The sequence below is a fragment of the Spermophilus citellus genome, assembly GCF_964194105.1.
Source record: "Spermophilus citellus genome assembly, chromosome: 2".
In the NCBI taxonomy this organism is placed as follows: Eukaryota; Metazoa; Chordata; class Mammalia; order Rodentia; family Sciuridae; genus Spermophilus; species Spermophilus citellus.
The window spans coordinates 254,699,942-254,726,161 of NC_138183.1; the positions used below are offsets into that span (position 1 = coordinate 254,699,942).

Here is a 26,220-nt window from a genome sequence, read left to right on the forward strand (position 1 = left end):
GCTGCCCTGAGCACATGGAAAACTGGCTTTCAGAGTGCGCCAGGTAAGTCAACGGAGAAAGGGCAGTGTCTTCCACAGACACTCGTGAAAAATAGGAGCTCTGTGCGCTTGCGCGCGCGCGCACACACACACACACACACACACACACGCTTCATTCATACCTTATGCCTTATTCAAAATGGACCCTAGGACTTAGCGTAGAACTAAAATCTTTGAGAGTTCTAGCAGAAAATCTTTGAGTTTGGTTCCTCTTTTCCTCTTTATTTTTATAGTGAGGCAGGGCCTTCTAAGTTGCTGAGTCTGGCCTCTAACTTGCAATCCTCTTGCCTCAGCCTCCTGAGTGACTAGGATGACAGGCATGTGCCATTAAACCCAGTTAAGCACCTATTTCTTAGATACAATACCAAAGTCATGGCCCACAAAACAATGAACTAATAATAAATTGGACTTTATGGAAACTGAAACCTTCAAAAGACACTGTGACGAGAATGAAGGGAAGGCAGAGACAGGTATGTGCAAAATATACGTCTGACAGAAGGCTTATGTCCAGGATACATAAGAGTGCAGAGAACCCAAGACTGTGGAGCGCTTCACCAGGGGACATGCGAGGGCGCCCAGGAAGAGTGGTCCAGTGGCAGCGTGGTCAGGGTGTGAATAGACACCCTGGGACACACCACTGCGTTCCCACTCCATGCCCAGAGCTCCGGCAGCTGTGGACAAAGTGGTGGGGCTGCCTCAGTGGCTGGCTTGCAGGTGTGTTTAGAAGTTCAACACATGCCCACAATGTGGCCCAGCCAGTCCCCCTCTGGATATTTACCACAAGCTAACGAGAGCGTTCATGCATGCAAAGACCTCCACAGCATTTGCATGGCCACCTTCTTCCAAGAGCTCCATCTGGAACCGGCCCAAACCCATTCATGGGCAAATGGATGAGGGTGACCCACCCCAGGGAACGACCCACAGCAATACCAAGGAGTGGATTTCCAGATAATTTAGAGTAAAAAGGGACACAGGGCAGAGCCCTTGACTTCTGATGCCGTTCATACCGAGTGCCGGCCATTCGAACCCATCTGTGGGAACAGGCTGGGAGTCAGCTGGGGACAGGTGGGAAGGGTGGCAGGGGGGAGCCGTTGGGGTGAGGTAGGTTCATTATGGTGGTCGTGGTGATCCATACGTGAAACTTGTCAAAGCCTGAAACACGTCGGGCTTGTGTGTCAATCACACCTCAATGAAGCTGTTGAAGATAAGGTGGGTCCAGAGGATTTTAAACATCTGGGTGCATCCTGCTTAACCAGAGGGTGGGAAGGCGGGGTGCGCACTGTGTGGTCCCCTCCCTTAGGTGCCAGGGAGGAGTATGCGCTGGGATGGGACTGTGGGCTGGGGGAGGGGCTCCCACAGGGCCACTCACCGGAGGTTTGGCCGGAAGAGTACAGAGACAGGACACCTTGGTTGCCTCTGTAGAGGGCGGGGACGCCGAAGGTCTCAAACAGGATCTAGGGGGACAGCAACCACGCTGGCAGCCAGGCCCCAGACAGGCACAGTGCAGGCTCCACCGCTGCGCAGCCCACAGGGGTAGAGGGGCTCCGAGGCACGCCCCTCCCCAGCCCTGCGAGCCCCTCCCGATCTGCGGAACACCCTCAGGGCTCCTCCTGGGACAGCAGGCCCATCTGAGGAGGGCAGTGAGGTCTCCCACAGCCCCTGCCGCCCCAGAGGCTCCTTGGAGCATGCTCTCTTCACTGGACACGCCCTCCCTTCTGCAGCTGGGAGGTGGGGAGGTTCAGTTCCTCTGAGGGGACTGGACACGGGCCCCTGGTGCCTCGCTGGTGCAGACGTGGTGTGTTCCAGAAACATGGCCCAGGCGTCCACGGGGAGCCAGGGCAGGAGTGGCCAGGCGAGACCAACCTGGCTCTTCCCACACAGGTACGTGGCAGCCCCTGGCCACAGAAGACAGAAGGCAGGTGAGCAGGTGGCCCTGAGGCTGAGCACAGGCGGCTGCTTGCTGGGCCCTGCACCTGAGACGGTGGCCGTGAGCTTCACCTGCAGGGAGGCCGTGCTGTGCTCTGAGAGCTTTGAAGACCCTTGTGCAGTGTCACTGGGGTGGATGAAAGGCACCTCTGTCACCTATACTCTGAGCAAGAGAAGCCCTCTAGACATGAACACAATAGGACTCATGTCCAGGGACAGTGACTCTGAGCTGGAGCTGCACGTGGGCTTCCGGGCTCCTCTGTGCTGGGTCCCAGGGTCTCTCCCAGCCCTTCTGCACATGGAGGCTGTCCTCAGGTGCCCTGCAGCTGGCCCAGGACAATGAGAGCAGGTACATACTGGCTCTGCACGTGACATCCAAACGAGGGCAGTGGTAGGGTGTGGACTTAACCACCCTCCCAGAAGGAGGACTGACTGGCCTCAAGTGGGGCCTCCAAACTGGGTCAAGGCAACGTGTTAGAGCCACACGCTGCGCGGGTCACGGTGAGGGGCTGACAGCGCAGAGCCAGGAACCTTCCGGGCAGTTTTCCATCACTGTCGCCAAACTACCTGACGCGACCTGTCCCTTTGTTCAGGCCGTGGCCTGCTGACTCCATTGCTCTGGAACATCTTGGGGAAGGGAGTGGTGGGGGAAGCTGGCAGCTCTGGGCAGCCAGCGTCAGGATACATTCCCCAAGGACACAGCCCAGTGACCTGCTCCCTGCACCCACGCCCGCGGCCCCAGTTCCTCCCCTTCAGTAGTCCACTCCATCCAGGGACGAGCACCCTGAGGCCATGAGGTCGGAGCCCCTTGGGCCAATCACTTCCCCACCTCGAACACAGATGCCCTGGGGACACATGAGCTTTGGGGGACGGTCCAGTTCCAACCACGCGGGCAGCAGCAGCATTGAGGTAGGCGGGAATCCACCCGAGGGAAACCCTGCGCTCACGCGGCCTGGCCCAGGCGGGCTCATCGCGGCCACTCTCACAGGAGCCCCAACCGCAGATCCCCTCCAAAGGAGTCACAGCCGGGTGGACCCACCAGAGTGGGTGTGTCTGGAGGGCACGATTCTAACAGGGAGGGCTCAAACTAGAGTGCTGGCTCCCAGAACTGCCCCACCCCGCCCACCTGCGCCAAGCCTGAAGGTCGTGGAGCCCAAGGTCATGGAGCCTGAGGGTCATGAGCTGCGGGGTCTTCAGGGCCCCCGCAGTCTAACTCCTGTGGCTCAGGGGGGAAACAGGCCTGGGAACCGTGGGGCTGGAGAGCTACAGGGCTTTCAGGTACCAGCTCATTCTGTCCTCACCGTGACCCCAGGGGTCCGTTGTTATCCTCCAGGCAAGGACACTGCGGCAGAGCCAGGCCCACTGACCTGCCTGAGGTCAGGTGTGCGGCAGAGCCAGGCCAGGACCAGGTGACTCAGGGCCGGGCTCCCTGTCTGGCCCCTGGCTTCTCTTCAGGAACATGGCTTTCCGGATCCCACAGGGGCACCGCAGAAGGAGCACCAGCCCTGCACGTCCCCGCCCGTTCCAGGCCCCTGCAGGGCCACACGGGTGGCAGCTGGACGAGGGACATTGGCAGGGAGGGAGCTCGGTTGGGAGGGTGGCTGCAGGGTGGCTGCTGCTCCTTGGCCTGCAGAGACCTCTCCTTTCCCGCTGCCCTCTGCCCTGGGCTGAGGTCTGGGGTCTTTTCTTGGGCGGCTCTTGGGGGCACCAGAAAGAGATTGGGGACACAGGGGAGGGGTGCGTGCTGGAGCCCCTGCCCCTCCTGCCAGCCTCCCCTCTGACCGCGGGTTCCTGGGCAGGGCCTCTCTTGTTCTGTACACAGAACTCTCTAGGGCAAGGGGTGGCCATGACCCCCCGTCACTAACAGGGTACGCTGCTCGGGGCGAAGTGCCTTCTCTGAGACACACGCCCGTCTTGGTGTCCCTTCCTAACTCTCTCAGCATGGCCCAGTGAGCAACCTTTGGCTCCCTGCTGGACTCCAACACAGCCAGAGGTGGGCCGAGGGGAGGCGGCTGGAGCCGTCTGCTGGGCTGCTGTGTTGGCCAACTCCACGTGTCAACCTGACGGCCGTCAGACCTTCCTATGGGGGTGCTCCAGGGTGCCCCAGATGGCCCTCGAGAGCACAGAGTCTTGACAGGAGAGGCCGCCGCGCCTGCCCAGAGCTGGGACTCAGCTCTTCCCTGCCTTAAGGCTCCAGCGGGTTCCTCAGCCTCGACCTCCAGGCGGGAGCCACACCATCAGCCTCGGGGTCTCCAGCTTGCAAGGCTGGTCTTGGGATCTTGACCTCCACAGTCAGGTGAGCCTGTGGCTCCTGCTAGAGCTTCTGGGCAACACCCTGCTGCTCCTCTGCAGCTGGGCAGCGGCCTGCTCCCTGGGGCCAGGGAGTCCTGCCCCTCTCCGACCTCCTCCAGTGTGCCAAGGGCCTCATGGACACTGGTCATTCTCCAGACGGGTAGCTCCTGTGCTGGTCCCGGAAAGCCAGCACTGCCCCACTTCCATGATCTCAATGTCCACGCAGAGGAGGGGTCAGTGGCCCTCCTGGGGCTTTGTTGAGTGAGGTGGCAGCTCGCACCCAGGCCGTGAAGGGTGCAGCTGCTGTTTCTGGGCCTGTGCAGGTGGCGCCTCGGCCCCGGGCCTGTCCTGTAGGTCGCTGCTCAATGGAGACACACCGCTGGGCTTCAGGATGGCTGGACAGATGGAAGAGCCCTGCTGCTTGCTTAATTAGCCCCTGGATGTCCTCATTAGGAGGAGCCCAGGGATGAGCTGAGGACTCAGGCAGCCCGGGGCACCCTGCAGCCCTGCCCCCCCCCCGCCCCCGTGCAGTCCTGAGGGAGGTGATCTGCACCAGGGCTTGTCAGCTCCGCCGTCCAGCTACCCAGGGACCCCACCAGCACATACCACTGACCCCTCTGCACAGGCAGGACAGGGGTACCCTCACAGGAGAGCCCAGCAGCTTTCAAAGCAGAACCAGGCCTCCAGGGAGGACGAACCACAGAGCAGTGGTGGGTTGGAGCCTGGGGTCACACCCTCTGGGTCCACCAGCCACTGGCCTGTGACCTGAGGCTCCCACTGCTCCAGTGTGTCCGTCTGGACACAGGGGCTTCTAATCACCTGCCCACAGGCTGGATGGGTGTGAAGCCGCTGCTGTCCTGCACTCGGCCCAGAGCCTGACCACTCGGCAAACCCCCAACGTAGCCACCACTCCTGTTGCCACCGTCAACGGGGACAACTGCGCCCAGTGCCTGTTCCTGATGCACCCAGAGAGGGCGAGGCCCTGAGGCTGCCCCAGCTCAGGAGGCGGCCGGAGGCTGACCCCCGCCCCGCTGGCCCTGTTACCTGGGTCACTTTCTCTTTGGTGGACGTTTTGCTTAAGGGAGGTTCTGTCACCAGGAGAGGGTGCTCCTCGGGGGCGATGCTGAGCACGTGGTAGAAAGAGTGATGCCAGATCTGGGGGGAGAGCGGCAGGTGAGCTGCGCTGCCCAAGGCAGAGCCGGCTGCCCCTCCAGGCAGGGTGCTGTCCGTCCGTCCGTCCATCTTCTACCATCTGTCATCTATCAATCACCTAGCACCTATCAATCACCTGCCACTTATCACCTACCACCTATCAATCACCCATCACCTACCAATCACCTACACCTGTCTCTCATCACCTACCACCTATCAATCACCCATCACCTACCAATCACCTACACCTGTCTCTCATCACCTACCACCTATCAATCACCCATCACCTACCAATCACCTACACCTGTCTCTCATCACCTACCACCTATCAATCACCCATCACCTACCAATCACCTACACCTCTCATCACCTACCACCTATCAATCACCCATCACCTACCAATCACCTACACCTCTCATCACCTACCACCTATCAATCACCCATCACCTACCAATCACCTACACCTGTCTCTCATCACCTACCACCTATCAATCACCCATCACCTACCAATCACCTACACCTGTCTCTCATCACCTACCACCTATCAATCACCCATCACCTACCAATCACCTACACCTGTCTCTCATCACCTGCCGTCTAACTCACAGTCTCCCATCCCCCTTCTCTCTAGCTCACAAAGCAATGCAGTCAGCCTGCACATCTGTGGATTCCTCATCCAAAGACTCAACCAACCAAGGATGGAAAACACACTCCAAAAATACCTGCATCTGCCCTGAACATTTGGACTTTTTTCTGGTAGTCATTCCCTAACTACGGAGTAGAGGACGGCTCCCAGGCGTCGGTGCCGTCTTCGACCCTGGGAGCCCCTGGCATGGTCAGAGTGTGGGGACGATGCGCAGGTCGCCCTGCACTGCTGCAACCCTGCACCTGGGTCGAGGAGGGGGCCTGGATCCTGGACCCACCCAAAGATGCCGACTGGCTGCTGTGGTTTGGGGGTCACAGGAGGCCTCTGATTCGGGGGGCCCTGACCTGCGGAGGCAGCGGGAAGATGAGGGTGACTTTGACCAGGCACTCAACAACCAGCCCGGAGCTGGGGACCGGGACAGAGCCAGGGCCGCGGGTGCTTTCCAGAGCAGCTCCGGTCGGGGACACAGACACGGGCCCGAGACGCCGATGGGTGTGCACAGCGAGAGCCCCGGCTGCGGCCCCGGTATGGACGGAGCCCTGCCACATGCCGGGGCATCTGCACAGCAAGGTGCCCAGTGAACCTGTGACCTCATCTCTAGAATGGAGACGGTCCTGCCCTCAAAGCAGGCCGTGAGGACCCACGCCCACGTTAAGGAACAGGTGTGCCCCCTCCCCAGGCAGCCCTGCAGAGCGCCACAGCCGGGCCTTCAGGCAGCCAGGGTCCCATGTCCTGGGGGCTGCGTCTGGGGTCCCAGTGTCACAAGCTGGCTCCTCCTGAGCCTCGGCTGGTGGCTTCCTGGTGTCCTCTGTGTGTCTGTTTCCTCTCCTCTTCTTACAGGACCGTGAATTGAGACTCCCCTAATGACCTCATTTTAACTTAATTTCCACCTTTAAGGCTACCCAAACCCAGTCACATCCTGAGGGACTCTGGAGTGCACAACCTGGCCATGAGACCCAGTGAGGTACCTGGCATACAGCAGGTGCTCAACAGACGCTATTAATTTTTGTGGGTGAAGTTCCTGTCTGCCCTGACTGAGGGAGCATCCACTGGGTGCTGTGTGGAGAGTGAGGGACGAGCTGTGTGGGTGGGGTGAGTGCAGGAACCAGGCCTCAGAGGCACCCGTGAGGTCACAGGCAGGTGTCATGTGGCGCCACTTGCCAGGGCCAGGGCTGTGCGCAGTGGATCCACCTCCTAGAACCAGGCCTGGGTGGCCTTTCCTGCCTGGACTCAGGAGAGCTTGTGGGACCAACAGACTAGGCAGAAATGACAGTGTGACCTCCAAGGCTGGGCCACAGTGCCTTGGGCCTCCGCTGGCCTCTGGAGGAGGCCAGGCACCTGTTCTGAGCATGTGGGCAGCCCCAGGCAGACGCCCACGAGGAGGAGCCCCCGCCAGCCTCAGGAGAGCACCCCTTGCCAGGGACCTCCCGCCTGGCCAAGCTGTCCGATGACGGTTCCCAGCCACATCTGCTGCAGCCTCCCAAGACCCTGAGCCAGGCCCGAATCCCAGGCCCAGGCAAAGGTGAGAGGCGGGCACTGCCACTGTGCTGGACGCCTCAGGCTTGGGCCGAGCCAGGTGTTAGGTGACCATTCTGGGTTGAATCCTGTCCCCTGAGCTCACATGCTGAAGTCCCAGCCTTTCAGAGCCCGCTGCATGGAACAGAGCTGCTGTGGACATCATGGGTGGAGACAAAATGCCAGCGGCCCTTAGACAGGGGCAGTCTGGACACAGACACACACGGGGAGAAGGCCATGGGCCGGTGAAGACAGAGCTCAGGGATGTCGCTATAGGCCAAGGAGCCGTGGATGGACAGCACACCACCAGCCCCGGGAGGGGCCTAGACAGCTCTGAGAGCATGACCTGGACTTCCGGCCTTCAGAACTGTGGTTGAAGCCACAGTAATAGCTGTGACAGCAGCCCTGGGACACTCGTGCCACAACAGGACACCTTGTAAGGCAGGCCCAGGCCAGAGCCTCAGATATGAAGAGCGGGACTCAACTTCACAGTAATCATGACTTCTGACACTCTCAGGCTCCTTCCCCGTCACCCCTGAAGCCTCACGGCAGTGTGGTGGTAGGAGCAATGATACCCATCACTGTAGACGGCCAGGGAGGCCAGGCCATGTGTCCAGAGTGACATTGACAATGAGCAGGGGACAGGACTCAAGCCTGGGTCTCCCGACTCTGGGGCCTGGTGGTTGGGACCATAACACAATGTCCAGAGGGACTGAGAGCTGAGACGTGACAGAGCCCTTCTTCATGCCCAGCAGGGTAGGTGACAGGTGCCCCCACCTGGACCTGCAGCCCACCTTCTCCATGTTGTCCCAGTTGGTGATGGCTCCCCGGGAGATGGGGTATTGCAAGTTGAGTATCCCTCGCTTGTTCTGGACCTCATCACCGATGAACCAGTCTTCTTCCTCCATTCCCACCAACATGGTCTGAAAAACACAGCAAGATAGCCAGGTACCAGGGTGCACCCTGTAATCCCAGCAGCTCCGGAGGCTGAGGCAGGAGGATCGAGTTCAAGGCCAGCCTCAGCAACAGCAAGGTGCTAAGCAACTCAGTGAGACCCTGTCTCTAAATAACATACAAATAAGGGCTGGGATGTGGCTCAGTGGCTGAGTGCCCCTGAGTTCAATTCCCAGGACCCCACCCCAAAAAAAAACCCACAGCGAGCTAGATCCAGCCTCAGGAAAGGTGGGGTCCCTGCCCTTGGCTTTCATTTCAGCCCATGCTGAGCAGCAGGGACTGTTAAAAGTGGCTCGAGTCACATCGTGGGCATCCCTCTCCAACCCTATGACACCGAGAGGTTCGGGCCAATTGTCTGCGAGGCACAGTGCCCTGGGGATCGTTGCCAGGACAAGGTCTCACCTGGAGAAGAGGAGACCCAGACAAGGGTAGAGAGGGGCTCTTGGGGGAGAGAGGGGACACGTCCCACGTGCTAGCTTTGGAAGGTGATGATGCGGTTCCTCATTTCTAGGAAGGTGAACATCTACCTTCAAGGCAGAGGGGAGGGGCCGGGGGCTTGTAGCAGGGCATGTGCCTGTGTGGGTGGCAACGGGCGGGGCCAGGGGCAGGCTGCAGAGCCAAGCAGCCCCTGCCCATGGCTGAGCCCCTGACACAGAGGGCTGCAGGGCAAGAGGGTGTCCTGGACGGCTGGGCCAGCTGGGGGCGCTCTTGAGCCAATGTGGCTCCTCAGGAGTCCAGGGTCTTTGCCAGGAGCAGCCTGTAGGAGGCGTGGCCTCGGGGACCAGCGTGCAGAGGTGGCCAGCAAGGCCAGCAAGTGCTGCAGGCTGGGTGTGGCGTGGTGCCTGCCACAACGGAGCAGGGACTTCAAAGCAAGGCCTGAGCTCAAGGCCACCTCAGCCCCCGGCACGGACCTCTATGTCCTGGGCCATCATGTCTTTCCCACGGCAGGATCTGGACCCGGGTGGGGACCCCTGGATGAGACCTCCGACACCTGCTCACCTCCCAGCCCTCACTGCTGTCAAGGGGGACATGGCCGACCTCTGCTCCTTGTCCCTCGCCACAGCGCAGCTGGGGCAGCCGTCCCATGAGGCCAGCCACCGGGGTGCATTTCGGACTGAAAGGACCCACAGACACCGAGGGCAACGGTGCTGCCGCCTTCTCTGGCACCGCTCAGTGGACCCCCGTCTACATGTGTGTGGCTCTGAGGGAGCGGACAGAGCCTCGTCCTGCTCTGGAGTTGCCGCAGCCAGATGGACAGGCTTGGCCTAGGTCCCGAGGCTGGGCAGCCTGCGGGTCAGGGCTGCGCTGTCTGGAATAGCCCGAGCGAAGCCCTCATCCTGCCACTCCAGCCTGACCAGTCTCTCCACAGGCTGCCCCTTGGCTGCGGCCAGCGGGAGCTCTGGGCAGAGTCCAGGGTCACCCCAGCCTCCACCTCCGCACCTGGAGAAGCCAAGGATGGCAGCGCCTAAGTGTGGGGAGGGGCCGGGCGCTGAGGCCTGTAGGGGACACAGCCTCTTCTGCAGCCAGAGCCGCTCCTGCACCCAAGCGCCGGGCAGGCCAAGGGGCGGGCTGGCTGGCAACGGGGCTCCTGGAAGAAGGAACTCAGCTCAGGCGAGCACAGCCCGCGAGGCGCCATGGCCCGCTGCTCTGTCACTGACTGACTGTGGAAGTTCTGGGTCTCACTGTGACCCTGGGCTCCGCACCAACAGCACTCGGGTCCCTGTGCGGTGACCCTGGGCTCTGCACCAACACCACCCTGTGGTGCTGTCTCGGTGGCCCGCCCGCCCCTTTTCTGGGCAGCACTTTCTAGTCACCTGCGTCCACAGTCCGGACACGTGTCTGGACCCTGGAGAGACCACACCCACAGAACAGCGGCTGCAGGCCTCAGTGCCCCCTCTTACCTCACCCCCTCCATCAGTCCTGTGCTGAGAAGAGGGGTGTGTAGGGCAGCCCACGCTGGGCTCCGCTCTCTCCAGGGCTTCAGGCCTCCGCTGGGGTCTTGGGGACAACTGCCTAGCCAGCTGGGGCCAGGGTGTGTCGTCACGGTCCAGGGATACAAAGTCTCCACCGTGCAGGACAAGGAGGAGCTGCCACCTTCAGGACAGTCCACAGGACCCCCCTCCACCTCACCCACTGCACGGACATGTGGAGTCACTTCCTGGGGCTGGGGCTGCTCTCTGCCCAGCGGCCTCACAGTCCCTCCCTTTAACTCATCAAGTCACGGTCACTGGGGGAACGTGGAGGCCCTCGGGGCTGTGCCGGGCGGCATGGGCAAGGAACATCCTGCACAGGGTAAAGGGTCTGGCTGGTGGGGTGCCCAAGCCCACTGTGCCCAAGGCGAGGCTCAGAGCAGAAGCTGGCACCCAGCCCACAGACCCGTCAGTGTGCCCAGGCCTTGTGCAAAAGTGAGTTAGTGCTTAGAAAGGACACAAAAATCTGAATTTCTTAGACAAAGAAAAACACGTGGCCCAGCATGTCTCTGGATGGAGACCCCAGGGAATCGAAGGCCGGTCGTAAGAGGCCTCAGCATCTTTCTCCGCAGCCGAGATGCAGAAGCAGTGCCCGGGCAGGGGAGGGGGAGCGGCCGAGCGCACGGGGCCCAGGGTGGGAAGGTGCTCGTCGTGAGAGTCCAGTCCTGCCACCGGCGCCCTGCAAACGGGCCCTGACGCACCTGCTCAGTGAGCTAATCCAGTCGCCAAGGGACAGGCACCGTGGCTCCACCATGTAAGGATGGTGAGGGTCTCAGGGATCAGTGGGGACAGGGGTGAGCCTTGGTGGACGCAGCTCCAGCCTGGGAGGAGAGGAAGCCCTGGAGGTAATGTTGGCTGCCCGGCAGGCGCGTGGGCCCCAAGCCCTGAGTTGTGCACCTAACCACGGTCAAGATGGGAGACGTGACATGTGTGTCAACACCATAATAAAATCTGAAATCTGCTGAAATACGGGGAGCCATGGCAACGCGGGTCACTTTCTGTCATTGACACGTGCTCTTGGGGAGGCAGATGCCCGTTGCTGCCTGTGCGGAGGCTGAATGTCAGTTCCCATCAGTACTCCCGGGCTCCTAAGTGGGCTGCTCCTTGGCACCCCCACCAGTCCCCAAGGGTCAGTGGGCAGGCAGCCGGGGCCTCCCCACAGTGGCCCTCTGTGCCCACTGCTGGGCCTGCAGGTGCCCCCAGGGCTCCTGTGTTGGAAACCTGAGCCCATGCAGCAGTGTTGGGAGTGAGGTGACCCCAGGGTTAATGTCCTGGAGGGAACGGGACGGAGCCCTCTACCCTCCCCCCTTCCTCTCCCTCTCCCTCCCCCTCTCTCATGCTCCTGCCTCTTCTACCTTCCACCATGGGGTGGTCAGCAAGAAGGCCCTCTCCAGCCAGGTGTAATCCCAGTGGCTCGGGAGGCTGAGGCAGGAGGATCGCAAATTCAAATCCAGCCTCAGCAACTTATCATGGTGCTAAGCAACTCAGTCTCTGTCTCTAAATAAAATACCAAAAAAAGTGGGGGGACTGGGGATGTGACTCAGCAGTCGAGTGCCCCAGAGTTGAATCCCTGGTACAAAAAAAAAAAAGAATTCCCTCACCGGATCAGGGCCCCCAGCCATGGACTTCAGTCTTCAGAACTGGAAGAAATGTTTTTTTTTTTTAACGTAAATGACCAGCCCCAGGTAGTCCGTTACAGAGCACAACCAGAGCATGGCAGGAGGAGGAGCAGAAACTCGGGGGGCCCAGCCAGCCTCGCGTTACCAGCCACGAGCCCAGGATTCCGACACGTGCCCACCTGCCCCGAGGACTTCTTTGGCCAGCTGGTGGGAGAGGGGATGGCTGCATGGGTCAGCAGCGCCTATGGGTTGTGTAACCCCAGGGGGGATGCCCTTTGCCCTTGTCACTCACGTCATGCCGGAGTTTGCCCAGGATGGTTGGGAAGACGGCGTAGGGTGCCTCGCATCCTGCGAAGCCCAGCTTGCTGAAGCCTGAGCCGTAGTCACAGATAACTGGCACTTGGCTCTCCGGGCGGTGTGGGACCTGGCTGTGCCTGCAGGGGAGACCACACGTTAGTGACACCAGGTGCAAGGCGCTGTCCTTGGGGCAGGTGCTGTGCCAGGTGGGATGCAGCTCTGAGCAACCAGGGCTCAAGGAGCCCAGCAAGAGGCAGTGCCCCGTGGCCTGCACCCCGAGGAGGCTTAGAGGCCTCCTCCTCCTGGGGGTTTCCTGGCTCCTGGGCCCTGTGGGAGCCTCTCTCCTCTGCTTTGCGTCTAGAGAACTTTCCCCACATGTTCACAAGTGTGAACTTGGTGAGAAGAGGTGGAGGAGGGAGTCACCCCCACAGACTCGCCCCCAATGGCCCAGTGACATTGTGGAAGGTCCATGTTCAATCTATTTTTATGGATGAAGTTTGGGGTTTTTAAAAGTTTTTTTTTTAAGATGGACACAATATCTTTATTCATTTTTATGTGGTGCTGAGGATTGAACCCAGTGCCTCCCATGGGTGAGGCGAGCGCCCTGCCACGGGACCCCAGCCCGGCCCTGGATGAAGTTTTAAAGAATCCATTGCCCTCAGGTGCTGAGGGCCATTACCAAGTAGAAATGACGCACCAAAATTTCCTTGCTAGCGTACCCCATGTTAAATTTGCTGTGACCTTGCATGTGTGTTTGAGAAAGGTGACCCTGCTCAACGACCAGGGAGGATCCAGGATTAGGGTGTATCCTGCAGTTTGAGGAAGTATAGTATCCCGGTCCTTGGGTTAAGGGCGTTCCCAGTTTAAGACCTTGGATTTTAGGGAAGTTGGAGGTTGAGGATTATTGCTGCTGGAATTAGGGCGTTCCTGCTGCCTGAGCTCCCATTGAGCTCTCGGGAGACTCAGAGAGCATTTTGGGAAAAAAGCCTCGTGGAGTAGGTGAATTGGGTGGCAGCAGAACTGGGATTGCCCCAGAACGTGTGTGGAGGCCGGTGTGAGTTCGGGAATAAAGATTTGCTGTTTGAATCTACAAAGCTGTGTGGTGGCTCGTGATTCTGTGCCCAGCCAAGACTGTGGCATTTGGTGGCCCGTACGGGGAGCGTCTGAAACTTGGAGGTAAGTGAAATTGCTCGCCCCTGAGGGAAGGCGAGAGAATGGGTGACCATTTTAAAAAGAGATGTGTTCTTGTTTTGATTTATTTTGTTTTTATTTCAAGTTGCCTGTCCCTAGAAATTTCTCAGGCAAACTGGGAAAAATGGATGGCTCAAGGTTTGAAGTTTGTCAGCCCAGAGAAAGAGAAAATTGATACAACGATTTTTTATTTAGTTTTTGTTTCATTCAGTTGCGGTTTTGTTTTGTGTTATCTTATTGGGTTGCGTTATCTTTATAGAAGATTAGAAATTAGTAAAAAAGAAACTGAAAAAGTGTTAAGTAAATTGTTAGAGATTCAGGCCATGGAGAAAGACATTTTAGATCAAGCAAAAGAGATCTCTCGAGCTAGTCAGAGAGAGGAAGAAAATTTAAAGGAAAAGGGGTTATTAGGAAAAAGGCCACAACAAGAGGCTGTTACTAACTCGGTTTTATTACCAGAGGGCGTAACTCAACCAACAGCCCCACCGATGGAAACAGCTGAGTGGCCCTCAAACCCTGTAGTTGATAAGTGGGATCCTGAGACAGGACCTCAAAGATTAGCATGCCCTGTACTTGAACAGGTAGGAGGGCAGCGAATTCACCATGCTCTAGATTTTAAAACAGTGAAGCAGTTAAAGGAGGCTGTAACAACCTACGGTCCCCAAGCTCCCTTCATGGTAAGCATGGTCGAATCCATTACTAACTTGGACATGACGCCAGCAGATTGGGCTAGCATGTGTAAATCTGTGCTAAATGGAGGACAATATTTGTTATGGAAAGTTGCCAATGAGGAATTTTGCATGGAGACAGCTAGGCGAAATGCAGCAGCCGGTTACCCTCAAAGAAATCTAGATATGCTTTTAGGAAAAGGACCTTATGAGGGTCAACGGCAACAAATTGAATATGATCCTACTATATATGCACAAATTGCTGCAGACGCAGTTAGGGCATGGAAGACTTTACAAGGACATGGAGATTCACAAGGTCAGCTATCTAAGGTAATACAGAGACCTAATGAACCTTACGCTGACTTTGTAGATAGGCTTATTCAAACAGCCGCCAAAATTTTTGGGGATACAGATCAAGCAATGCCATTAATAAAACAACTTGCTTATGACCAAGCGAATCGTTGCTGCAGAGAGGTTATTAGACCATGGAGACATGAAGACTTAAATACATATATTAAACTATGTAGAGATATTAATGAACAAGGGCAAGTCTTGGCAGCTGCAGTACAACAGGCTTTAGATGCCAGGCCAGAAACATGCTATAATTGCGAACAAACAGGACATTTTAAAAGGAGTTGCCCTATAAGAGGAGGTTTTAACAAAACTAGAAATCAAAGGAATAGAATACCGGGTATTTGCCCACGATGCTGTAGAGGGAGACATTGGGCTAATGAATGCCGTTCTCAAACCACCATAGAAGGTACTCCGTTATCAAAAAATGGACAAGGATCAGGTACTTACCCACGATATCGTGGAGAAAGGCATCAGGCTTCATTGCCAAAAAACAGAGTGAGGGGCCCAATGCTCCGGGGCCCAAAACCACAAATATACGGGGCAGTGGAGGAACCCAGCAACACCATCAGGGTGGTGCCCAGGACACATTGTCCATTAAATCCCTCATCAGACAAACCCGAGGGAGCGCAGGGTTGGACATCTGTGCCTCTGCCAGAGCAGTATTAACTCCAGAGATGGGAGTTCAAATCATTCCTACAGGAGTAAAAGGACCTCTTCCCCAAGGAACAGTAGGCTTATTATTGGGACGTAGTTCATCTACATTAAAAGGACTTATGATAAGTCCTGGGGTAATTGATCCCAATTATGTAGGTGAAATAAAAATTATAGCTAGTTCTCCAGGAGGTATATCAGTAATTTCACCTGGAGATAGAATAGCACAATTATTAATAATACCCAGCCTACATAATAAGTTCTCTAGTCATAATGTAGAAAGAGGTTCTAAGGGATTAGGCTCCACAGGTGTAGATTGGGCTATGTTGTCTTTAAATTTAGATTCTCGCCCAATGCTAAAACTAAATATTCAAGGACATGAATTTAATGGGCTACTGGATACAGGTGCAGACCTTAGCATCATATCTCGTCAAGAATGGCCAAAACATTGGCCATTACAACAAGCCACTCAAACGCTTCGAGGCCTAGGAGTGGCGACTAATCCCCATAGAAGTTCTATGGTATTAGATTGGAAGGATCCTGAAGGATGTGAAGGAACTATACAACCATATGTTTTGGATCACCTTCCTATTAATCTATGGGGACGAGATGTCCTGGATCAGCTAGGTTTGATGTTAACAAATAACATCAATTCTAATGCGCCCACTACTAGGGCTAGACAAGGTGTTAAGAAAGAAAAAAGATTAGGAAAACAAAAACAAGGTTTAGCAGCACCAATTCAATTAGATCAAGGAACAGACAGACATGGGTCGGATTTTCAGAAAGGGCCACTGAGACAATAAAAATTACTTGGAAATCAGAAAGACCAGTGTGGGTTCCTCAGTGGCCCTTGACTAAAGAAAAGATACAAGTAGCCCATGATCTGGTCAAACAACAATTAGCGGAAGGACATTTACAACCTTCCGTATCTCCCCATAATACTCCCATTTTTGTCATCAAAAAGAAATCGGGTAAATGGAGATTATTGCAAGATTTAAGAGCCATTAATAATGAGATGGTCATTATGGGACCTGCTCAATCAGGGATTCCTCAATTGTCTGCTTTACCAAAAACGTGGCATGTTTTATCTATAGATATTAAAGATTGTTTTTTTTCTATTCCAATTCATCCCGAGGATAGTCCACGTTTTGCATTTACTATCCCTGCATTAAATCATGAAGGTCCTGATGAGAGATATGAGTGGAAAGTACTCCCTCAAGGTATGGCTAACAGTCCAACTATGTGTCAAATCTATGTAAATAAAGCAATCCAGCCACTTAGAAATCAAAATCCTGAACTGAAAATATTTCACTATATGGATGATGTATTATTAGCACATAAAGATAAAAACATATTGCTGGAATGTTATGCCACACTTACGAACTTATTAAAAAATTATAATCTAGAGATAGGAATAGATAAAGTACAATTAAATTTTCCAATTAATTATTTAGGGGTTCTATTATCCTCAACCATGGTCCGTCCGCCGAAAATTCAAATACGAGTAGATCAACTCAAATCACTCAACGATTTTCAAAAGTTATTGGGAGACATAAATTGGATAAGGCCTTATCTAGGCATACCAACAGGAGAGTTGGGACCTTTATTTGATATTCTAAAGGGTCCATCAGATCCAAATTCACCCCGAATGTTAACTCCTAAAGCTAGAAAGGCATTAAAAATTATTGAAACATATATGGAAAATATGCATCTAGATAGAATAGATATAAGTTTGCCTTTATTATTTATTGTACTACCAACAAAAAATATTCCTACAGGAGTATTTTGGCAAGAAGGTCCATTATTGTGGATACATTTATCTTATTCTCCTAACACTATTCTTACTAGGTATCCTGAGGCTGTAGGACAATTAATACTCAAAGGAATAAAAGCAGCAAAGGGAGTGTTTGGAATTTCTCCCAATAAAATTATTACTCCATATACTATGGATCAAATTGATGAGTTAGCTAATGAGATAAATACTTGGGCAATAATCATGTGTAAATCTAATGTTTCATTTGATAATCATTTGCCATCGAATCCTTTGTTGTCTTTTTGGTCTAAACATCCTGTAGTTTTTCCTAAAATGACAAGGAAAACACCTATCATGAATGCCCCAAATATATTCACTGATGGGTCTAATAATGGTACAGCAGCTGTAGTTACCCCTGATCAAACTTTTACATTTTTAGTACCCAAACAATCAGCTCAAAAGGTAGAGCTTAATGCAGTTTTACAAGCTTTTGTGATGTTTAAAGATTCTGTATTTAATTTATTTTCTGATAGTCAGTATATAATTAATGCTATAATATCCCTTGAAGATGCTGGTAGGATTTCCCCTTCCTCTACTGTTTTTTCTTTGTTTTCCACTATACAAAGTCTAATATGGGACAGAAAAGATCCATTCTTTATAGGACATATTAGGGCACATACAGGATTGCCTGGAGCCCTTAGTTTGGGCAATGATTTAGCAGATAAAACTACACATGACGTACATATTTTCTCTACATTAGAAGAAGCTACAAATTTTCATAAAAGGTTTCATGTCAATGCTAATACTTTACAAAAGCGTTTTAAAATAACTAAGGAACAAGCCAGGCATATAATAAAACAATGTCAAAATTGTGTGACCTTTCTGCCACAAGTTAATCTTGGAGTCAATCCTAGAGGACTGATACCTAACCATATTTGGCAGATGGACGTCACACACTTGCCAGAATTTGGAAAATTAAAATATTTACATGTTACAGTTGATACTTCTTCTGGATTTTTGATGGGCTCCCTTCATGCCGGAGAAAAAACTAAAGATGTTATAGCTCATTGCTTACAAAATTTTGCCACTGTGGGTGTTCCTAAACAGTTAAAAACTGATAACGGTCCTGGTTATACATCTGCCTCTTTTAAACAATTTTGCTCATCATTTGGTATTACTCATATAACAGGAATCCCATACAATCCACAGGGACAAGGCATAGTTGAAAGAGCTCATCAAACTATTAAAACATACCTATTAAAGCAAAAAGAGGGAATTGGTAAAGGGTATATATCCCCCAAAGATAAACTTAAAATAACCCTTTTTACTCTAAACTTTTTAAATTTGGATTCATCAGGACTTAGTGCTGCGGAAAGACATATGTATCCGAAAAATGTACATAAGCCTAAGGTACTTTGGAAGGATATTCTAACAGGACAATGGAAAGGCCCTGATCCAGTTATTGTCTGGAATCGGGGTTCCCTTTGTGTGTTTCCACAGGGAGAACAGCGAATTTAACATGGGGTACGCTAGCAAGGAAATTTTGATGCGTCATTTCTACTTGGTAATGGCCCTCAGCAGTTGTCAAACAAGACGAGGAGGCGGAGCCTGGCCTCGGCCTTCAGGCCACTTCTTCCTTCTGGGAGAAACCCAGGTCCACCTTCCTCCATCATGCATAGCCTCGCTGGCGGGTGGCACAGCTGCCATCTCTAGATGCTCCTGTTCTGGCGTTTCTTGGGAACAGGTCCACGGGTTGATTCGCCTTTGCTTTCTGTCTCCTTTCCTTAGTGTGAGGTTTCTAAGGTTCATCTGTGCAGCGACATGTCAGGGCTTGGTGCCTGTCAGGGCTTGGTCGTGTCTACGTTGAATGGAGTCGGCTGGCAGAAGCACCACGCACGCTGGCTCCTGCCAATCAGCACAGGGACGTTTCAGCTGTGTCGGGTTTTTTGGCCTCTATGGACTGCAGCACTGTGGAAATCCACGCATGAGTCTCCGTGTGGACAGAGGACTTCGCTCTCCTAGGAGATCACCGGGGTGGAGCCACACGGCACCCGGTAACGCTCCACATAACATTTTTGAGGTTTTAATGCACATTGCCGTGATGGCCAAGTACCCTGGGCATCTTTCACTGCTTACTTGTGTATCTGCATTTAGTATCTTCTTTTGGATAAAAGTCCCTCGAACACTTTTGCCTATTTTTAGTTGGGCCTTCCTCTTTTCATTTTTGTGTGTTCTGGATACTAAACCCTTCAGATTGTCCATCCTCTTGTTCTGACATTGTTGAAGGTTTCTCAACACTGGTTTTCCCATCCTGCCCAAAATAGTCACCTCGGTTGACCACACAAGCCCTCCCCATCGTCACCCTCTCCTGCCTGTGTGCTCTGGCACACATCTTCTACCACAGTGCTAAAGCAGCTGGTCCCGTAGCCACCAGACGGAGCCCTGGCTGGCCGCTTCACGGTGCCATGTCTGCCGTACCACCTGGGTGGCCTCGGGCAAGGTGGAGGATGAGCGCAGGGCATGCTGGCTACACCTTGGGTGGTCTGCTCAAGCCTCCTCCTCTCACCAGTGAGTCTGCGGAGATCGGCACCACCATCGCCTTCCTACCATCCCACCTGCTGCCGTCTCCCCACTTCCTGAGGATGTGCCTCAGCCTGGCGGGCCACCTTTTCCCTTCTTTCCGTAGGACCATCTGTGGTCACACCGAGTGGCACACACCCCTCCACCCAGGGAGGAGCTGCCTGGGACAGAAACCCTGCTGGGGGCTGGACCAGTGTGGGGTGTTGTGGTGAGTGTGTCCCCCAGAGAGACCGTGGAGACCCTTGCCCTGGTCTGCAAAGGCGAGTCCTCAGCTCCCCCAAGCCCAGGAGACAATGCAGCAACGATCAGAGGAGAAACCATCGGATTATGAGTGCCATAATCGAATCAGCGGATTAATCCACTCGTGGATTAATAATTTGGTTTTTGAATAATTTTATCAGTGCTTTATAGTTGTGCATAATGATGGGAATCTCTTGCACACATTCATATGCACACACAACATACCAAAACAATTTGGCCAGTATCTGGATTAATAATTTGAAAGGGCTGTACCGGGGCAGGTGGGGCATGGCTAGAGGAAGTAGGTCCCTGGGAGAGGATCTTGTCCCGGGTGCCTTACTTGCTCTGCTTCCCAGCGGCCATGTCCTGAGCCGCTCCATTCCACCACGACCTTCCGCCATGATGCTCTGCCTCCCCTCAGGCCCAGAGCCATGGTGTCAGCTGTCCATGGACTGAACCTCTGAAACTGTGAGCCCCAAATAAGCTTTCCCCGCTAAGTTGTTCCTCTCGGGGTGTCTTGGTCACAGCAATGAAGAGCTGACCAACAGGGTCCCTGCAGATGTCATCAGGTTAAAATGAGGTGGTGGTGGATGGGGGTGGGCCCTAATCCTGTTCTTCTGGATTAATTAATGTCACTCTTAATCTCCACGTGCTGCCTTAGGCCTTTACTGTCACTCACCATTATGTGAATAATTATTTGAGTAATCAAAAGGAAACACCTGGTCCTTTTCTCCAGCGAAGGCCACCTCCTCTGAACCAGGAGGTCCTGCAGCGGTCCTGACAGAGCCGCTCGCGCACACACGTTCCTTCTCTTCCAATGTACTTTGTCTTAAGGATCCCGACAAACAATTGTAAGTCCAAGCATCCCTCCATCAAACACCGGGTAAGAGAAGCTCCCCAGGTGAGGCGGGCACGGTGGAGGCAGTGTGGGGGGCCGGAGCCGGCAGCCAGGGCTCAGGGGCCACATCTCTGAGCTGCTCTCAGAGCCTCGGGATTTTCAGATTGGTGTTGGCGGTCACTAGAGATGACTCAAGATTGACCCGTATTTCTGCAGTGTGGGATTGCTGAGCCCAGAGATGAGCTCGTATCCTCTGGTAGCTACAGAATGTATTTAATTAGAAAAAGAGCTAGACTGAGATGGGGTGCAGGCAGCAGCGAAGGGCACAGGTCTTCCGCCGGGAAGAGAGGGGCGAGGTCCCCGGGAGGTCACTCAGCACTGACACGTCTCAGTTTTAACATCTACAAAATGTGAACAACGTCCCAACCAGTGTGGCACTCAGATGGCAGCTGGGGGAAACGGTAACGATCGCTACTGTGGGTTAACAAGTTGTGATTTGGAAACAAAGTGTCCCCAACAAGCTATTGCGAGGTAAGTTTCTCAACAACCATCCCCAGTGAGCTGCAGGGGCTGCCCCTCCATCTGGCACTAATGCCCAGAGCTGCCCTGGGGCCAGCCAGGGTTTGGGTGAAGAGCTGCTGAGCCTGATGAGCCAACATGACACCATGTGGCTCCTCCACTGTGCCACAGGGAACGGAAAGCCCAAGGCATCCATGGGTAAGTCAGCCATGGGACAGGAGCGTCCCTCCTTGCACGGCGGAAAAGGCCCTGCCCACAGCGCCCTTGGGCAGATCCCAAGGGTAGATCTCCAGCAGCGTTCCTGAGCGCTGCGGGATTTCCTAACCGCCTGGCCCGAGCGCCCCGCTGGAGCCTGTCCAGACCACTGGGCTCCACCTGCCGCTCCCCCTGAACCCCCTCCCCCCTCCTGCTACTCACCCTGTCCTTGCCCCCCGCCGCCTGCGTCCTCTCCCACAGGTGCAGGAGGAGGCTGGGATCAGAGGTGCAGACCGGAGCAGGCTCCTGTCTGGAGAAGTCCCCTTCCTCATAGACCTGCCATCTAGAAGTCCTCACATGGCACAAGGGACCAAAAGGCTAAAAGGGGACAACTCTGCGTCCTCTCTTGGTGGACGAGGGGAGGAGCATAAGGGGGCAAGATGGTGGTCTCCAGCTTCTCAGGCATTATCCACAGGCACAGGTGGCAGCCCCTCCCACAGGACCACTGTAGATGTCACCACGGTGGGATTATGGCTCAGCATGGGGATGACGGGACATTTGGGTGGTGGCAGATAGATATCAGCTCCTGGGTCACATTCCCACACCGTGTGCTGTGCTGCCTCTTCTCCCCACACTCGGCCACACATGTCTTGCTTCACGTGGCTATGTGGCAGGCCAGGGTGGTGGCTCGCCATGGTCTGCCCTTCTCGCAGCCTGGCTGTGTCCACAGTGTCACATGCAGGTCGGGGGTGCCTGGCCAAACAGGCCACCTGCTGTCTTAGGGTGTCGGGCACCTCTCATGTGGGCATGGAGCCTGGGCTACCGTGTAAAACCTCGCAGAACTACATTCTCAGGAATGTGAAGTGAGCCGACTCTCCCTGGCCAGAGGGAGTCAGCGGGCAGGTTGCTCTGGGTGGCCACGCAGAGTAGGGCTGCTCCCTCAGTGTGACTGCCTGGGCCTGCCTCCAGGGCGGGCCCCTCCCCCAGGTGCCAGGAGCGCTGCCTCCCGAGGACACAGCCCTGCATTTGTGTGGGAGCAGGGGCACAAAACAGCTGTGGCTGAGAACCACTGGAGTCAGGGAAGAGCCGGGACGGCCAGGTGGGATAATCCACGCATCCAAGTCCCTGAAATGGTTTCCTCACCAAGAAAGATCCAGTACTGTTTCCATCCACTTTTGTCCAAAATAATTTCTTCAAAACCAACAGGAAGACAGAAGCCAGACACACCAGCGTGTCAGGGTCACCTCCTGGTGCCGTCATGTCCCGCACCACCAGGCGCCTCCAGCCCACCTTCCAACCATGGCTGCAGGACGAGTGCAGGACGAGGCGCTCTTCCCACTAGGACTGCTGTGCCTGGGGGTCCAGGGCCTGACGGAGTCCTGAGGCTGCAGAGAAGCCCCGGGCTTTGTAAGCTGTGCCCTGCCGTATATCCCTGCAGGGTGATCAGGATCACAACACCAAGGATCATCCCTGGGTTGTTTGGCTCTGTCTCCTGTCCCTTCCCTGTCTCTTCTGGTTAATTCAGATTTCCCAAAGGGAGAGGGTGAGGGTATTGAAGGGCCTTAAAATTGGAGACGCCAGCAGGCTGACTTGATTTGTAAGAGAAGGGACCCAGGTAGATGGATGGGTGGATGGGTGGATGGATGGGTGGATGGATAGATGAATGGATTGAGAGATGGAAGGATCAACGGTTAGACAGGTGGTGGATAGATGTGTGATCATTTCTGTCTTTGGACCTCTTTCACCTCTTGGTTCTCAGTCCTGAGCCTCACCTAGTCCATTTGTTGGAAAGGAAGGTACCTCACTATGGTGCTCACCGGGAAAGTCTGCCCACCTGCTGCCTGGGCAGACTTTCAATAGTCTTGGCACCCTTTTACAACAAAGCACAAGTCAGTTACACAAATGTGCATATTAAGTGATAAGAGATTTGGGCCTTGGCTGTGATTTGGGCTCCAAGGCCAGGCTGAAGGCCAAGTGAGTCACTTCCATTGAAGTGTCTCTCTCCAAGCTGAAACCAAGATGTCACCCAACCTTCCTGGAAATCAGGAGAGGTCGCAGCCAAGGGCCCTAAATGGCCATTTGCAGCTGACACAATGAGGTTCCCTCTGCTTTAACCCTTGCACGCTTCAATCTTTCAATCTTTACAAAAAGCCACCTGAAGCCACCTGATGTTCTCCAGTCCTGGGTCGTTTGGCTCAGTCTTCCTGTCCCTGTAGGGCCGGTGACTGAAGCACACGTTGGCTCTGTGCTCGTTTCTGCCTTTCTCAGCGCTGGCTGTGAAACCAACCTCCTCTCAGCCCAACAGAACACTGTCTGATGGAGGCGGTGCTGCCTGATGGTGAAATTGAGCGACAAAGCCACTTGAGACCTTTAGATGGCTGAGATCTTGTGCTCTGACACCTTTACCTGGCGGTTCTTGGATCGCTCTGGCATCGGAGAGCTGCCTGTGCCCCCCAGAGCCCACACACCCCTGATGCCCACAGGAAGTCAGTCCTCCTGGGAAACAGCTGTGGCTACTGTTGGCTCTTCCTAAGGGAATTGTGCCAAGATCCATGTGACGATGTCCCAGGACAGAGGCCACCCGTGACGGTAATGGAGTGGTGGCTGATTTCTTGGGTCTGGCTGCCAGCCTTGGGGCCTTCCAGTCTGATTTTGCCAGTTGGATCTGCTCTTGGCGAGATCAGCGCCCAGCCAGGGCTGCTCAGGCAAATCCTGCTGTCCCCAGGAGGGGAGGGAGGACTGTCCAGCAGCTGGAGGACAAAACTTGGCATCGCCTGCTCCTTTCCAGGAAAGTGAGGCCTTCAGGAAGGGCAGCAAGGTCCCGGCTGGTGCACCCGACAGCACAAGCCAACCGTGGCCAGCCAACCCTCCCACCGGGGACCAGACACCCGGGGGAGTGGCCAGTTGGCTCAGGTTTGCCTGGTTCCTCCCAGTTTTAATGTTCAACATGTCTGGGAAAACCCCTCAGTCTTGGGAAAACGGACAGCCCTGTGTGGGCTGATCCCGATCCCAGGGCGTCACCCGGGAGGGATCTTCAACATCTGTGAGTGTTGGGAGCTGGGCCAACAGTCCCTCAAGGGACTGAGTACCACAGGGGTGTTTCCTCTTTAGGCCACTGTGCTCTGGACCCAGCACCCCTGTCCCCACAGCTGCCAGCCCTGTGCCTCCAATTCAGTGTGAGGTTGGGGCTACCTGAGCCGGGATGAGCATTCTCCTCCCCACAAAGCTCCAGAAGACCGTAGCACGAGCTCTTGTGGCAAGAAACAGAGGCAGCCGGGTCTGAGCTGGGGCACCAAGGGCAGGGCTTAGTCTCATTTATTTTATTTTGTATTATGATGCATAGCAAGATAGATGCAAGTTTAAGTTCATGGCCACCATAAGAAAGAGAGCTTCACCCACTGGATCTCCTGCCATCCAAGACAGCCAGCATTGAAGCTTGTGTCAGTAATTCTCTCGCTCCCTTTATACCTGGGCACATCCCTACAGACGACGCCTGGGTCGAGCTTTCTGTGAGTGGCACGCCACCCTGGGTGTGTCTCCCGAGACGTGCTGGCTTCATCCAGCCCCTGCAGTTTCTGCATGCTGACAGGTGTGGGGTTTCCACTGCTGTATAGTACTCCACGTACCATCCCGTGGATCTGCAAGCACACCTCGGAGGTACTGTGGGTATGACTGCAGACCACCGTGATAAAGCAAATACCAAGAAAAGAGAGTTGCATGCATTTTTTTGGTTTCCCAGTTTATATAAAAGTGAAGTTCACACTGTATTCTATTAAGTGTGCAATAGCATTATTTCTAAAAACCAACATGCAAATCTTAATTTAAAATGCATTATTGTTAAAAATTATTAATGACCATCAGAGTCTGCAGCGAGCCATCTCTTTTTTGATGCAGAGTCTCAAAGCTGCTGGTTGCTGTTTAGTGGTGGTGGCTGCCGAAACCTGGGGGACCACTGCCATTTCTTGATAAGATGGTGGTGAAGTTTGCCGTGTTGGTGACTCCTCCCCAGCACCCTCAGCAGGAGTGCACCCAACTCAGGAAGCCACCTTCTCGGCTGATGCTAAGCAGCAGCTCACCCTGCCTCGTGTCCCGGTGGCAGCTTGTCACATCTGCCAGCCCCACTCCTTCGTGACTTGCCATTTCCACCACACCTTCAGTCATCCCCCCACTCACGCCCAGAGTATCCGTGAGGACTGGGACCAAATTCTTCCCGTCTCCTGCTCCTGGTGAGAGGCTGACCTCCTCCCACGGAGCACAAGTGTTCTCAATGGCGTCTAGACTGGTGGATCCTTTCCAGAAGGTTGGCGATCTACTGGCCCCAGATCCTCCAGGGGACCCCCTCTCTGCAGTCTCTGGAGCCATAAGAAAGGTGTTTCTTAATAGTTTGACTTGAAAGTCAAACTACTCCCAGTCCCAAGCCTGCCGGGAGCACTTCACGTGGGAAGTGTGGGACCGTCCATCTCCATCAAGTGGACGTGGAATCTCCAGTTACAGGTGGCACACAGACACTGCTCCTCAGGCTTTGTGTCGCGCTCACAGCACAGACAGGAATGCAGTAGAATTCCCGAGGGTCCTGGACGCTCAGAGGGCAGTGAGCAGCGGCTGACCTCCAAGCCCAGCAGCATCAGTGCCGTGGGGACAGCCTGCCCTGACTTCTCACTGTGGTGTCCTAAGTGCATCCGGGTCCCACAGAAGCCCACGCTGCCTGCACGGGACACCGCTGCTCAGTGCCCACTGCTGACGGGCTGAGGATCTCGGCGGAGCTCCCTGCGTGGCCTCTCCAGGACCAGGCGCTGCTTCACCTGCACCTTCGTGTCCCGG

General features: G+C 54.6%; 1 protein-coding gene across 1 annotated transcript in view; it reads right to left on the reverse strand.

Annotated features, from left to right (window-relative positions):
- Nucleotides 1-26,220, reverse strand: part of LOC308641932 (actin, larval muscle-type-like) — a gene marked incomplete at both ends in the record, with an annotated part of 64,719 nt that overhangs the window by 21,755 nt on the left and 16,744 nt on the right. The window contains 4 exons of the mRNA XM_081280501.1: nucleotides 1,409-1,493; nucleotides 5,302-5,412; nucleotides 8,365-8,493; nucleotides 12,406-12,547. Of these exons, the coding sequence (XP_081136627.1) occupies nucleotides 1,409-1,493; nucleotides 5,302-5,412; nucleotides 8,365-8,493; nucleotides 12,406-12,547 (467 nt within the window). The remainder of the gene's footprint in view (nucleotides 1-1,408; nucleotides 1,494-5,301; nucleotides 5,413-8,364; nucleotides 8,494-12,405; nucleotides 12,548-26,220) is intronic.